The 16,659-nt window shown below is 43.6% G+C and overlaps 1 protein-coding gene across 7 annotated transcripts in view; it reads right to left on the bottom strand.

The window, feature by feature from the left end:
- DGKG (diacylglycerol kinase, gamma 90kDa) overlaps nt 1-16,659 on the bottom strand; it is a 261,627-nt gene that overhangs the window by 36,702 nt on the left and 208,266 nt on the right. For all 7 annotated transcript variants that reach the window (XM_006869748.1, XM_006869752.1, XM_006869750.1 and 4 more), the window contains one exon: nt 9,931-10,108. In XM_006869748.1, the coding sequence (XP_006869810.1) occupies nt 9,931-10,108 (178 nt within the window). The remainder of the gene's footprint in view (nt 1-9,930; nt 10,109-16,659) is intronic.

The raw sequence follows: 16,659 nt of genomic DNA, 5'->3' as shown, positions 1-16,659 counted from the left end.
GAATTTGAGTTGGGTCAGAACCAAACATCAGAAATTGGGAGGGAAAGTATTGTCGTGTGTGTGTTTGGAATACTTGTGAAAGCCAGAATCCGTGTAGGGCAAAAACCTGTCACACAAATAAAACTCAAATATTTTCTAATAACAGAAAATGGTAGAAAAGTCTAAGACAGTGCTGTTAAAGGGGAGGAACTTGGGAGACTCAGAAAAACAAGGCGGTCCTGTTAAGTCCTAGCTCTCATAGGTTTCTCTGAACTAGGACTGGGCTCTCCTCTCAGAGCCACTAATTACTATGACCTTGAATAGGTCACTTTTCTAGCCTATAAAATTCCTTCTTGGCATTCTTGGAAGGAGCGGCCTGACCCACTAGTGTGGTGCTTCTCAAACTTAAGTGTGTTTGTGGATTAAAATAAAGATTCTGATTCAGCAGGTGTGAGACATGAGATTTTGCCTTTCTAACATACATCTGGAAGACACCAGTGCTGCTGGTTCGTTCAGGGATCAGATGAGGCTTGAGTGAAGGGGCAAATCATGGCTCCAGGGCCAAACCCAGCCTGCTGCTTGTTTTGTAAATAAAGTTGTTTGTTTGGTTTTTTTAAGTTTAAGGTTTTATTGTGGATTGAGTGAAAGTTTACAGGGCAGATCATCAGTTTTACATTTAACACATCAAACACTTTGTTTCATTACAATGATTATAATCCCCTCCATGTACCATCAGTTAACAGTATTTCTCTCTATTCACTTTAGTTTTAAAAAAAATCACTCAGGCATATATAATAATTTATACCTTTAAAGGGCACATTCAGCAAGTCTGTCTCCTGGCCACCAGCTCTTAGTCCCTCTCTTACCATGAATCTAGAGTACTCAGCTGCTTCCCCTCTCCATGACCCCATCACTGCCTCTGTCTCTGGCATTGCTGCTTCTCTTGGTAAGGTACCACATTCTGCTTGTGCTCTTCTCCCTTAATGGTCCTAGGGTTCTCTGTTTCTGGACTGTACGATTAACCACTCCCCTGTTTTTTGTTACAAATATCTACATTTACAATTGTGACAGTCACAATTAGTCATAAGTTATTCATTATTGAATCATACAAATCTTATCCGCATCTCTTTTCACCAGACCCATCTAGACAAGATGAAACCTATTCAGTAGGGACTCTTTCTTCCCCACAACACTCTTAAACTAACCTCCTTCTTGAAACTTTGTAAGCCAGTCACTTAGTGCCTTTATTGCCCCCTCATTTTAGGTAGCCAATATCTAAGTTGCCCATCCCTATCTACCCTGTGTACAGAGGAGATAGCACTGATTCTTGATGTGAAGACTCCTTCCCTCTCTGTATATATTTAGAGTAACTACCTCCATGAGTATAGGTCAGGTTCATCAAATTATAGCAATTTACCCTTGTTTCATTATCAAAAAAAAATTTTTTTTTTAATCTTCCTCTAGTCGAGTTCTGATTATCAAGCCATCGAGGCTAGGTCAAATGGGTACTATCTGCAAGTTCAGGTGTTCTTGTACATCTCGCCTCACTTCATATCAGCTGGATGCTTCACTCTCAGCTCTAGCCCATCGTGGCTATGTCCTTGCTCATGGGTGTAAATAAGGTTTTATTGGAACATAGCCTCATGTACTTATTCATGCATGGTCTGGAGCATTCATGCTAAGTTGTTGTTGTTGTTGTTGTGATGTGCCGTGGAGTTGGTTCCGACTCATAGCGACCCTGTACAGGGTTTCCGAGGCTGTAAATCTTTATGGGTGCAGAAAGCCTCATCTTTCTCCCGCGGAACAGCTGGTAGTTTCAAATTGCTGACCTTGCGGTTCATAGCCCGATTCCTAACAGCTACACAACCAGAGCTCCTTTTCATGCTAAGTGGGCAGAGACAAATCTTTGTATCAGAAAGTGGATGACCCACAAAGCCTACAGTAGTTACTATCTGACCCTCTACAGAAAAAGTTTGTGACCCCTGCTCTAGGAAGTCTGAGGGCTGGCTTGTGTGAATTCTAAGGTTGGGACTTCAGTATTGGTGTGGCCACAGGCAAGCCACTTTACCTTGCTGATTCTCACTTTCCGATCTTTGGTTCTTGTTGTTTCGAGGACAAGTTAATTTCTAAGAGACCTATGATTCTTGAATTTCAGTGCTAGGAGACAAACATCTTAGTTTCTATAGAAACAGGCCTCTGAGAACCATATTATGTGGCCTTCATTTGGAAGTTGCAAAAAAAGAAATCACCTGGCTTAACCCTGCATATTTCCACAAGGCGTTCACTTCCTGATGCCAAGGGAGGTGTATGGAGCCAGGACATTACTACTGTCCAGTGGAGGGTCAGCTGGGAATAGAAAAGAGGTTGAGAAAAGGGAAGACTGAGGATGGGAGGCAGACCTCCTGGGTCCTACATAGGTCAGTGCTAGCTGTGAGTCCTGCAACACTGCATGCCAGCACCCCAGCCCACTTTGCTGAGACCAACTTGAGCACAGTTCCTAGCCCATGGCTACAATGCCCTGACTCTGGGTGCTTGGGCTCAATCAAGGTTAATAAGGCCTTTCAAAGTCCTAAAAACTGTAACTATAGAAGAAGAAGGACGTCATGCTTGGGAAAGTGGAGGGTCAGTGAAAAAGAGAAAGACCCTCAGTGTGATAGATTGACACGGTGACTCAAACATAATATTGATTGTGAGGATGGCTCAAGAAAGGGCAGTGTTTTATTCTGTTCTATATATGGTCACTAAGGAGCTCTGGTAGCGTAGTGGTTACGAATCGGGCTGCGAACCTTAAGGTCAGCGGTTCGAAACTGCCAGCTGCTCCGCGGGAGAAAGATGAGGCTTTCTACTCCCATAAAGATTTACACCCTCGGAAACCCTGTACAGGGTCGCTATGGGTCGGAACCGACTCGATGGCACTGAACAACAACAACAACATATATGGTCACTATGAGTTGATACCAATTTGACAGCACCAAACAGCAACCATCACATTTGGAGGCCCCTGGGTGGCCCAAGTCACTTGTACTCAACACTACTACCCAAAGGTTAGTGATTGAACCCATCCAGCAGCTCCATGGAAAAATGGCCTAGTGATCTACTTTTGTAAAGATGACAGGGAAGAAAACCCTATGGACAAGGTCCACTCTGTAACACAAGGGATCACCATGAGTCAGAACTGACTCCAAAGATTCAAAGAGGTGACATTTGGTACTCCCCTGAGGAGCTCACAGTCTGGTGAGAGAGATAACATGTTAATAAATAATTATAGAGAGTTTCATGAGTTAGGTATGCAGGGAAATGCGTGGCTCTGGGTCTCTAGCTTAGACTACAGGGGGAACCAATAATAAGGCAGGAAACATAAGGAGGTGGTGGTGGTGTTTAGAAGGGAGTGCAGGGTGTGGGGAGAGAGGACGATAATGACTAGATTTGGATTCGTCCATCCCAACATGGGCTGCCAGACAAAAGCTGTGATGTCCTATGAAAAGCAAAGCGAAGTCTCTGTTGGTCTGCAAATGCTGAACAAGGATGCCATGCATATTGTCATATTTACTAACCAAAGCTGAGAGAAGTCACAGAACATTTCCTCCCACCAATATTTCCAGGCTCTTTAGGGGTTACTTCAGTTCACAAGAAAGTAACTGGCTAAAGAGACCCCTGGTAATGTTTAAGAACATTTCTATTTTCTCGCAATTGGAATGAGCAATAGTCTCTCACTTACTGACTACTGCTCACTCTGACCATCTTTCCAGTCAGATCTCGCCTGAATGGAAAAATCTAGAACCTAAAACCTTGGAGCTCCTAGACTTACTAGGCCACTTTCTGTTATGTGGCCAGGCGAGAAGAAAGCCATGAGAAACAACGAACTCATGTGCAGGTGATTATTTTGGATTCTCAGCTTCGCTCTGGTTCCTCACCTGTAAGTGTGAACCTGAGGCATGACTGTACCTTGGGATCTGTGGCACCATTGGTACAGGTAGTGCGGATCCACATGAATATAGTGCACAGGCAGATTAAAAATGCATACTGCAAGGTAAGTAACCTATTGACTTTGAAACCAATGGGTTTACCCTTTCCCAGGCAAAACCTCAGCATCTGGTCAATTTGAGGACTTTATGCCTTTTTCTGGAGGAGTACTTGTGTCTGTTCTGCTCAGTTGGTCTGAGGAGCAGGTGAGAGAGGCCATATACAAGCCTGTGAACGACAAGCTGGTTGGCTAGCTGGATTTGTTGGGGTCCTGGTAGCCACATGACTCACTTTCTTAGCACTTATTGCAACCTAATTATAGCCCTGTCTGTGTGATTATTTTACTCAGGCCTGCGAACCTTAAGGTCAGTGGTTCGAAACTACCAGCCGCTCCGCGGGAGAAAGATGAGGCTTTCTACTCCCGTAAGGATTTACACCCTTGGAAACCCTGTACAGGGTCGCTATGGGTCGGAACCGACTCGACGGCACTTAACAACAACAACAACAAGTCCCCATAAGGAGTTCTGGTAGCGTAGTAGTTACGAATTGGGCTGCTAACCTCAGGGTTAGCAGTTCGAAACTACCAGCTGTTCTGTGGGAGAAAGAGGATGCTTTCTGCTCCTGTAAAGATTTACAGCCTCGGAAATCCTGGACAGGTTCACTATGAATTGGAACCAACTTCATGTCACATAACAACAACAAGAAGTTCCTATGAAGTTGGCACAGTGATTAGAGTGTTGGGCTGCTAACCAAAAGGTCCACAGTTCAAACCCATCAGCTGCTCTGCAAGACAGAGATATGGCAGTCCCTATGGGGCAATTCTTCTATTTATAGGATTGCTGTGAATCAGAATTGACTTGACAGCAGTGGGTTTGAGGGATGGGAGTCCTCATGGCTACAGAGACTGTGGCTATTTTTGCTTACCACTGCACTGTGGTCCCCGGCACAAGGTAAGTGCTTTAGAAGTATGTACTGAATAAATGACTCAACGTATGCCCTCTGCTAAAGGTATCCCTTTCTTGTTTAATAAGAAGAGGAAAAATTATCACCTAGTGAAAGTCTGGGGAGATTTTTCCCTATCTACTTAAGAGTCTTGTCTAACCAGTTGTTGGCAAATCAATTCTGATTCATGGTAACCTCACATGTGTCACAGTAGGACTGCGCTCTAAAGAGTTTTCAGTGACTGATGTTTTTACAGCTACATCTCCAGGTCTTTCTTTTGAGGCATCTCTGGGTGGACCTGAACTTCCAACCTTTCAGTTAGCTGTCAAGTGAATGTGTGAACTGCTTGCACCACTCAGGGACTCCTAGAAATGACTCTAATACCAGAAAGCCAGAGGGGCCAGGTATAGGTAAAAATTAACAGGGACAAATGTCAGGCCAGAGCAATTCAGAAAAGCTGGGTTGGGACAGGTGTGAGGCTCAGCGTACGGTTTGAGAACTGTGTCGGAAGTCCATACGTTTGTATCTAGGGCTGGAGTCAGAGTGACGCAATGGCAGAGCTTTCTAGAGTTTTGCTCCACAACCTCATGAGAACTGTCCTGACTTTGTGGCAGGTCCTTGGTACTTTATCTGCATCCAAGCCTTGAGATTCTTTACCTCTCACCATGTTTCACCGGACAGCTAGTTCAGGTGTAACTGTCACATTACATACAGGGTCAGTTAGTGATGCGTCTGACTGAAAGGTTGGAAGTTGAAGTCCACCCAGAAGTGCCTTGGAAGAAAGGCCTGGAGATCTACTTCCAAAAAACCAGCCACTGAAAACTCTATGAAACCAAATTCGACTCTGACACATGTGGGATTTCCATGAGTTGGAATTAGCTTGCTTTCTCAGTCACCAGCCTATAAATCCTGGCACAAAACACGCAGAAAAAAGAAGCCAGCTGCCATTCTACTCTATTCAAGAAGGCATCCATACCATTCAAACCTTCATTTTGTAAAACTAGGGGAAAACAAAAACAAAAACTCAAAATATGATTGTCAGACTACCTATTTTACATATAAGGAAAACTAAGACCTAAGAAGATGACTTGCCCAAAGTCACATAACTGGTGAGAAACAGACTTTGGATTGGAATCCAGGTGTTCTGACTTCCAGAGCAATGCTTTCCACAAAAATAAGTTTCCCCTTTAGCTTTTCCCATTCAAAGCTCAACTGACATGAGACCATGGCCTTTTCAAAAAGCAAGCTCAGTGTTGGTATGTGTGCAAAGCCCAGAAGCCAGGCGCCTTCCTCAGTCTCCCCTCTGATTGGTTCCTGTCCTCATCTAAAAACAGGAAGTAGCTTCATTTTTAGCTATGAAAGCACATTCTGAGGGTGGGAAAGAGGGAATTTGGGGAAGAGGATTCCTGTACATGATGGTCAAGAGCAATCAGCAGACACTTTACTCTGGGCCACTCCTTCTTGCTTGAAGAAGGGGAAAATATATGGAAGAGGAAGAGGAAGATTGTCTTTGAGCCCTAACCAGAATATGACCTCAGCAAGAGCTTTTCCAAGCCTTGGGAGGATGTGGAGGGAAAGAGGAGGAGGAGGAAGAGGAGGACTTTGTTGATTTCTTTTCTGTTTTCACTGGGCTAGAGTTTAGAATGGGGGCTTGGGTAGGTACACCAGGGTGAGCAAATTTGCAGAAACTTTCTACAAGCTTCAGTGTTTCCCCTATTGGCTTCTAGCACCTACAATTCTATCTATAACTTCTCTGCCAAGGGAGGCAGGAGGAACACATTAGTCAGTTTAATAATTTATGTAAACTGAGAAGTTTACTGTATGACGTGATGGGGATTTTAGAAGGTAATAGAGAAATAAAACCTATGTTGCTGTTGTGAATTGCTAGAGACCATTCCATCTGGCAGTCCCATCTGTGCAGAGTAGAATGGCTCCCTAGCCTTCCGAAGACTGTGCGTGACCTTTGGGAAGCAGATTGTCAGACCTAGCGTCTGAAGTGCCTCAAGTAGTGGGTTTGAACAGCCAACGTTTTGACTGTAGTCAAGTGCTTAACTATTTGCACTACCAGGGACTCCTTAAAAAAAAAAAGAATCCTGAGTCCTCCCTTAAAGGATAGAGGTTTGGAAATGGCTTCTTGATGGCCTTGTCCTGGAATATGACAACTATCTAGTCTAACAACTGGATCTGAAACAACCATTTGATAGTCAGCCAACTATTCACTGGTGGGATTATGTCCAGTTTTATTGCTAACAGGCTGGGATATCAAAGAACACAGACACAGAGTTATAGAATGCGAGACCTGAAAGAGACTTTGGATATCTGTCCACATCGGTGATTCTCAAACCTGGCAGCAATCAAGGTCATCTAGGGAGATCATTAAAAGTTCAGAAAGTGATTAGGTAGATCTGTACTTGGCCCAGGAACCTGCATTTTCACCAAGCAGGTCCAGTCTAGAACCAATGATCTAGCCCAGCCGATGCAACCAGTTATTAAAACTTACATATCAAATGCTAGTATTACACCAAAGAAGACTACGATTCCGAGAAGTAGGTTTGGTGGCAGCACTTGGATGAGAATCCAGGTCTTCTGCCTTTAAGTGTGGTTCCTTTGCCAATGCCTTCACACAAGGCTTCTCTCCCGCAGCTCACTAGTCCTATTTGAGATCTGTGAGGAGCAACAGGGCCCACTCATCCAACTCAACAGAGGAATCAGAGTTGCCAGGAGATTTGAGTCCCCATTGATTCATTAGTGGAAATGTCTGGAAAGGGGTTTTAAGGGCACTTTCAGAAAGCTATATTCTGAATCCTGATAAGCTAAAAGAAGATCTAGTTGATGGTCTCTTAAGACTCACTACCCATACAGAGGGAATAGTCTGTTCATGGAAGTAGCCTGCTGTGTCTAAGGAGTCAGACTGGTGGGGGCAGCATGTCTGGGAGAGAGAGCAGTAGATGAGGTCTCAGAGGTAGATGAGGCCAGGCCACACAGGGCTCTGTAAGGTCACATCAGATCTTTAGTTTTCACTCTGAGCCTCTGCAGGCTTTTGAGCAGAGGAATGCCATAACGTGTTCTCATAGATGTACTCTGAATATGGTTGTGAAAATAGGTTGTATAGGGAAGGGGTAGAAGTAGGGGATCCAACTAGGAAGATTTTCAGTCACCCAGGGCACAGGTGATAGCGGGTAAGAATGCAAACGGTGAGAAGCAGTTGGATTCTGGATGATTCTTTCTGTTTAAAGTTTTTTGTTGTTTTTTTTTAACGTTGAGCCAATAGATTTTCCGATGGGTTGATGTGACATGTGAGATTACAAAGAGGAATCAAGGATGGTGCCAAGTGTTTTGGCTCAAGCAATTGGAAGGTTGAAGTTGTCATCAACTGAGATGAAGAAGGAGGTGTGTGGAGGACATAGTTAGAAGGATTCCATGAGGAAGGGATGCCAGGAGGTCAGTTTGGCCATGCTGAGCTTGAGATGTTAAATGTAAAAGAGACTTCAAAAACTTCATGGGAAAATAAAATTAAAAGAAAAGGAAATTTTTTCACGAACTTTGGAAACCCCCTCATGCAAGGGGAAACGGTACACAGGCTGTTGAACACATGAGCCTGGAGAACAGAAGAGGCTGGAGACATGCTTTTAGGCACCATTGGCACCATGAGGTATTTAAATAAAACCTTATAACTGGAATACAAACAGAAAAAAGAAGGACAGTGATCCTGTGGACCCTCTAGCACAGAGTGGACATCCAGTCTGTGGGCCCCATGTTGTTATTACGTGCCATCGAGTAGTTCCAACTCATAGTAACCGTGTATAGGGTTTTCAATGAGAGGCTGGTGAGTTTGACTGCTGACCTTGTGGTTCAAACCGACTTTATAGTCCAGTGCTTTATCCCACAGTGCTACCCACACCAGAACTCCTTATGTTGTTGTTGTTAAGTGCTGTTGAATCAATTCCGACCCATAGCAACCTTGTATAGGGCTTCCAAGGAGCGACTGGTGAGCTTGAACTGCTGACATTGCAGTTCAAACCAACTTTGCTGTCCAGTGCATTAACCTACAGCACCACACCAGGACTCCAGGACTCCAGGACTCCCTATAAGACCTAGGAAATCATTTGGTCTGGGCCTGCCAAGCCAACCACAGTTTCAACCATCATACTGTTGTTAAATGCTATCTAGTCGGTTTCAAATCATAGCGACCCTGTTGTAGGGTTTCTGAGGAACAACTGGTGAATTTAACTGCCGACCTTGCAGTCCAGTGCATTATCCCACAGCACATCATATGGGTGAGTTAATTATATCTTTGACCAAATCTAACAGGCTAATTTTTAGTTGATAATTTTGTATGGCCTATGAATGACATTAAAAATTTTGTCAGTAAAAAGGTTCTCCACCTCTGCTCTAGCATAAAGAAGTCAAAGAGAAGAAGAAGAACTGGCAAAAGAGACTAAGAATGTTTGGTCAGTGGGAGGAGGAAAACCTAGAAAATGTGGATTCTAGAAGTCAAGTGGGCAATGTGTTTCCAGGAAGAGGGCGTTGATAGGTGAATCGGGATGAAGGTGGACAAATGGCTGTTCGATTTGGTTACTTGCAAGATACTTGTATCCATGACAGGAGCAGCATTTGACTCTTAAACTCATGGAATCCCAGAATTTGACTTCCGACTTTCATTTGTGATTGTTGCATGCCATCGAGTCGGTTCCAACTCATAGCGGCCCTGCGTAGGGTTTCCGAAGCTGTAAATCTTTACAGGAGCAGAAAGCCTCATCTTTCTCCCATGAGGTGACAGGGAGATTTGAACTCCTGACCCTGTGGTTAAAAGCCCAACAGGTAACCCACTATGCTACCAGGGTTCCCTTTTTGATCATTTTGTTTTCTTAGGGTGTAAACTTACAACATCACGGATGATGAATCAGCATTTCTCCAGAGCCTGGGTCCCAATTGTTCTGTGCTGTCTTATGGAACCTGTTATAGGTTCTTACACAGTTTGCTCACAGCCCCACCTGAATTCGCCTCCCACTGACCTAAAACAGTGACCCTTAGTGCCTGGCTTACCTTGGACACAGAATTTCAGTTCCTTGGGGTCAGTGACGACCTTCCTGCTTTCCCAGATCACAGCTCGGTTCTTCTTGGTTTCTCCCCAGAGATTGGTACCTCCATACATGCTGGGGATGTTGAGAATGGCAATGCCTTCAAGGAAGATATTGCTTAGGTCCACTCCAACCCCGTCACACTGGGAGGCAGGAAAGAAAAGGCTATCTGTTAGTGTCCTTGGTCTACCCCAGTTCAAGGTGCCAATTCATAAGTGTGTGGTGGAGTGCTCTCATAAGGGGTATGATGCCCTCCCGTATCTTCCCCCCCACACACACACACTCAATTACAGCCCTGCATCCACCAGTAGCAGAATCTTAGGCAAAGTTGCTCAGGCTTAATGCTTTGACAAAGGTAGAGTGATGTCAAGATCTAGTTCTGGTCAGCACTGGGAACAGCAGCACAAGGGAATCACAATATGTCCAGAAGTATTTTAGGGTCAAGTGTTTTAGAGTACAAGGCAATTGTAAAACTCCCATCCAACCTTATCAATTCTGCCCCTTCCTAACCATTATGAAAATTTGGTGGGACTCTGAGGCTAGAAACTAAAATGTAGTAAATTCTCAACAAATGATACATTTTCCATTTCCATTTTCCTTCCTCTTATTTTATCCTTCCTGTGAGAAGTACAAGACTTTAGGATATGAAAGCCTTTCAAATTTTTCCTGTCTCCCATATCTGTATCATAAGTGCAATTTTGGCATATGTGCTTGCTGATGTAGTAGTTTTTTCATCCAAACTCCAACATCCTCATCCCCCTTGAGATTCAAAAGGCCCAAAGGCTCAAATTTGCTAGTCTCACGTTATCTATAAAGTTAGTCTACTTTGGCATGATGCTAACCAATATGCATGAAATATATTAGATCTGGTCCACATTCCTCAGGACTGTAAGTAGTTTATTTCATTTTACAAAAGAAAAATGGACTGAGAGAGGTGAACTAAGTTCAGCTAAGCTAAGATCAACTAATTGTTAAAAAACAGAGCAAAGATTCACATTTGGGGAATTTGACTACTGTTATTGATTGAATTGTGTCTCTCAAAATATGTGTTGTAAATCCTAAATCCTGTATCTGTGGGCTCCAGTGTAACAATGATTATGAGGTTGGCGCAGGACTGGGCAGTGTTTCATTCTGTTGTGTATAAGGTTGTTATGAGTTAGAACTGAGTCAGTAGCACCTAATGACATATCTATGGATGCAATCCCATTTGTTATGTTAATAGGGCCAAAGTATTGCAGGGTGTGTTTTAAACCAATCACTTTTGAGATAAAAGTAGCTCAGCACATAATAAGAAAACACAAATGGGGAAAGGTAGATGCCAGGCCATATGATGATCGATCCTCAAAGAACCTAGGAACAGAAGCTGACAGGAGATAGGATCTTCCTCTTGAGCCAGCAGAGACAGAGAGCCTTTCCTTAAAGCCAGTGCCTGGAATTTGGACTCCTAGCTCCTAACTGTGAGAAAATATATTTCTGTTCATTAAAGCCATCCACTTGTGGTATTTCTGCCATAGCAGCACAAAGAACTAAGACAACTACAAAGCCTATGTGCTTTCTCACTCATTATGAAGCCGAGAAGACCAAAGGCATACAAACAAAATCTACTGTCCTCAAAGTTTACCTTATCCACTTACCCACCACTATCGAGTCAATTTCAACTCCAACTGACCCTGTGGGATCGAATAGAATGGCTCCTTAGGGTTTCTGAGACTGCAAATCTTTATGGGAGCTGATAGACTCAACTTCCTCCCACAGAGCAGCGGGACGGTTTGAAGCACTGACCTTGCAAGTTAGTTGCCCAACGAGTAACCCATCAAAGATTTGCCAACAGAAGGGTGAGAACGATGGAACTTGTTACCTTTATTATTGGTTCCCCTCCTTATTTCTTTAAAGCTCAAAATGGATGGTATCGTCACATGTTCTGGTTATTTGAAAGAGCTCTTTATAGAACCAGATTCTTTCTTCCTCCTGGTCTTAACTTTCCCTTCTGAATCATTGTCCTTCCTCCTCCACAGGGTCACGGGGAGGATATGAAATATAGTCATCCTCATCCTCTTCACCATCCTCACTGTGTTTTTGTATTAAGTATTTTCCATCTGCCAGATAAACTTTTTTGTTTTTTAAAGTTTTTATTGTGAATTATGTGATAGTTTACATGGGAGAACATTAGCTTTTCATTCATGCTATTGTATATAATTTCATTGCCATGATTACAATCCCCTCCCTGCATCATCAAACAACAAAAGGGCACACCCCACAAGCCTGTCCCTGTGTCGTTAGCACACAGCCCCTCTCCCTCCCTGAGTACAGAGCCCCCAGCCGCTCCATCTCTTTCTCCCCATCTCTGCCTCCATCTCTAACGTCACTGCTTCTCTCTGCCAGATAAAACTTTTATACCATTATTGACTCTATTCATAATAATCCTATGAGATAGGACTAATATTCCCTCTTCACATTTGGTGAAACTGAGGCACAGAGGAAGTTGAGTAACTTGCCCAAAGACATACAGATGATAAACAGAAATATAAAGACGTGATGGCAGGGGTCAGAGCCTTAATCTTAATTTTTCTTCCCTCTTACCATATCTCAGTGGTACCTACTTTGGGCTGGATGCCCACACCTCTCAACCTGCTGTGGGACTTGGCTTTCAGACGGTTGCCTATCCTGGCTACCCTCCTGTGTACACTTCAGTTTGTCACACACTCCTACTAGACAAGGCCCCCCAAATTGAAAACAACCCCAATGATAAGATCTGATGGGGCTGGGATTCTACAATTCTGTTGTACTCCTCAAATGTGTAAAACTCATGTTCCTCACTATATCACCATTATTCTAATGTTAATAATACTCTAAGTTGCACTAGCTTTTTTGTCAGCAGCTAAATGACAGCACTGCTTCAGCTTGAATGGCTGGTCAGCTCAGTCTCAGACCATGATCTCATGATCTACTTCTCTGTCATCTCTTCCTTATCCTGCACTTGTGTTAATTTTTTTCCCCTCCATACTTAAACATGTTGCTAGTGGCTGTCCTCAAGTTGATTCCAACTCAGGGTAACCCCGTGGGTTACAGAGAAGAACTGCTCCATAGGGTTTTGTTGACTGTAATCTTTTTGTTTGTTTGTTCTTGTTTTTTAAACATTTTATTGTGAATTATGTGATAGTTTACATGGGAGAACATTAGCTTTACATTCATCCTATCGTATATTGTTTCATTGCCATGGTTGCAATCCCCTCCATGCATCATCAACCAACCAAAGGGTATAACCTGCAAGCCTGCCCCCTGGTAGTCAGCACACTGCCCCTCTCCCTCTCTGGGTCTAGAGTCCCCAGCAGCTCCATCTCTCCTGTCATCATCTCTGCCTCCATCTCTGGTGTCACTGTTTCTTTGGGTAGGGTTCCACATTCCACTCTTCTCCCTTGATGGTCCCAGGGACCTCTGCTCCTGGACTGCAAAGTCAATCACTCCCCTCCTTTTGCCACAAAACGTCCACCTTTACATTTCCAACCCTCACAGTCAGTCCTGAGAGCAATTATTCACTATTGTGCCACATGTTGACTTCAATCTTAATGTAAGTGGATCACCAGGGTGCTTCTTTCATGGTACGGCTAGCTGGGTTTAAACTCAGCTTTTAGACTGGCAGTCGAATGCAAATCATTTGCTCCATTTAGGAACCCTCAATTTAGAGCTTTACATTCTTGACAATTAATTTAATCTTTCAGTTCAAGCTCTCTCTAGGCCATCCAACTTATTTTAAGTCTTGATTTTATGACTGTCATAGCTCTCTCATAGTTTGGGGATTAAGTTATAAATACATGTTGCTGTTGCTGCTAAGTGCTGGAATTGGATGTGACTCATATTGACCCTGTCTATCGAGTTCTGGTATGGTGCTGTGGGTTAATGCGCCAGACAGCAAAGCTGTTTGAACTGCAAGGTCAGCGGTTCAAGCTCACCAGCTGCTCCTTGGAAACCCTATACAGGGTCGCTATGGATCGGAACTGACTCGACAACACTTAACGACAACAAATGGTTTCCAAGGAACGATCGGTGGGTTTGAACTGCTGATTTGTTAGTTCAAACTAACCTTGCAGCCTAGTGTATTATCCTGGAATGCCACCCTAGAACATAGGGTGGGCAGGCAGGGGTGGAGGTGGGGGTGGGGTGGGAGTAGAATTCTTGCCTTCCATGTGGGACAGTCAGGTTTATTTCACTCCTAGCCAAAGCACCTCATGCACAACTACCATCTCTCTCTCAGTGGGGCTTGCATGTTGTTATTTATGGTGCAGAAAAGATTTCAGCAGGGCTTCCAGACTAGGATAGACTAGAAAGAAAGGACTGGCAATCTATTTCCAAAAATCAGCTAATGAAAACTCCACAGATCACAATGGTTTGGTCTGCAACCAATCATGGGGATGGCACAGGGCAGTGTAGCATTTCATTCCACTGTGCAGGGGGGTCCCATGATGTGGGGGCTAACTCAATGGTAGCTAGCAACAACATATAAGAGGCAAAAACAAAGTCCAAGTTCTCTCCTTGGTCATTTTAACACATCAGACTTGGCACATTAAACAACCCTCAGGGTGTGACCACTCTATCAGGGCTGTGTCCTCTAGACTGAGTTGTCACCCAGCTCACTTTTCATTACAATGTGGAGTCAAAGAGATGAGGCGGACCTAAGAGAACCTGTCTCATCTTTCATAAATGACACCTAGGAGGTTAAGGAACTTGCCTGTAGTCACCCAACTTATTAATGGTGAAGCTAGACCAGGCCTTATCCTATAATTTATTCACAAAATAATAGCCAATACGGTCAAAATAAATACCATTTCTGAATGGCCACCCTATGACCTCTATCAGAAAATGAATAAGGGAATTACTATTAAGTTATTAAGAAGAGTCCTGGTGTGGCGCTGTGGGTTACTGCGCCAGACTGCAAAGCAGTTTTAACTGCAAGGTCGGCGGTTCAAACTCACCAGCTGCTCCTTGGGAATCCTATGCAGTGTCGCTATGGGTCGGAATCGAATCGACAGCACTTAACAACAACAATTATGTTGTTAGTTGCCATTGAGTTGATTCCTGCTCTTGGTGACCCCATGTATTCAGAGCTGAACTAGGTTTTCAAAATTGTGACCTTTGGGAAACAGATAGTCAGGTCTGTCTTCTGAGGTACTTCTGGGTGTATACAAACTGCCATCATTTTGGCTAGTAGTAAAACACTTAATTGGGGTCCTGGTGTGTCACTGTGGGCTAATGCGTCAGACTGCAAAGTTGTTTGAACTGAAAGATCAGTGGTTCAAGCTCACCAGTTTCTCTTTGGAAATCCTATACAGGGTCACTATGGGTCAGAATTGACTTGACATCACTTAACAACCATAACAAAAGCATTTAATTGTTTGTGCAACCCAGGGAACTTCCAAAGAGCAAATCCCATTGCCCAGCTGCTGTCATTTCAATACTGACTGACAGTGACACTATAGGACGTACTAGAACTACCCCATAGAGTTTCTGAAGCTGAAATCTTTATGGAGGCAGACTGCCACCTTTCTTCTTCAGGGAGGCTAGTGGGTTCGAATTGCCAACGGTTTGGCAAGCCTAGCATTTAAACACTACAATATCTGGGCTCCCTAAAATGCAAACACTTGGGTAATAATCTATTTCAGAATCTTGCTAGGGATTGATGGGAAATGTATTGGCCTGTGGTTTCTAGAATGTACCCTTGCAAAATTTCTTGAAAAAATGAGACATTTGTCTATCTGCCTTTTACTGGTTGGAACCTATTCTGTCCGCTACACTTCTCAAAGTCGCCCCTGAATGGCATCTGTACATTTGCGTAGCAACTTGGGTTCAAATATGGGAGATTCAGCTATTTTCCTACTGATCTACTTGAACTCTAGTGCCCACTTTCAACATCTGTTCCTCCACTTTTAGTTAGGGCCTTTCTCTCTGGAAAAGACTATAAACTGTTTTCAGAATGACAAAGTCCTATTGAGTTATGCTTACCTATTTTTTCCTATTGTCTAAAATCCTGTCTGAAGCTGGACTTAGAGGTCTTAGTTGCTTTTGTGTAGTCACACATAGTTGTGTGTTCCTACACAGTTTTCTTATATATGTGTGTTGTTAGCTGCTGACAAGTTGGCTCCCAACTCATGGTGATGCCAGGCACAACAGAATAAGATGCTGTCCAGTTCTATGTCATCACCATGACCTGTGGTGGACTGGACTGTCCTGGTCCACAGACTGATTTTCCAAAGTAGATCACCAGGCCTTTCTTTCTAGTCTCTCTAGTCTGGAAGCTCTATTGAGGCCTGTTCAGCATCATAGGAATACTCAAACCTGCACTAATGGATGGCTAGTGGCTGTACATTAAGTGCCATGGCTAGGAATTGACCTAGGTAGCCTACATGGAAGGTGAGAATCACACATGCACATGTATGTCCCCTTAATGCATGGGGATCAAACCAGAGCTTTCTGTTGCTATAACAGTGATCCCCCGCCCCCAAATCTCTTTCCCGTTGTTTTCGATGGGATTAATAAATTGTCAGAAATTGATTTGGAAATGTCTCCAATTCTTCAGACACATATTCCTATCTGGAGAACTAGTCACTAAGTGAAATGTTTCTGTTCTCCAAACTCATTGAAATGAGCTTTCTTCAATGCTGTGCCCAGCCTGGTTTTTCCTCATCATTGCCACCTCCTA

Source organism: Chrysochloris asiatica, unplaced genomic scaffold (genome assembly GCF_000296735.1).
Source record: "Chrysochloris asiatica unplaced genomic scaffold, ChrAsi1.0 scaffold00135, whole genome shotgun sequence".
NCBI lineage: Eukaryota > Metazoa > Chordata > Mammalia > Afrosoricida > Chrysochloridae > Chrysochloris > Chrysochloris asiatica.
Note: the sequence above shows the minus strand (reverse complement) of the source record. Positions and strands in the feature narration are given on the sequence as shown.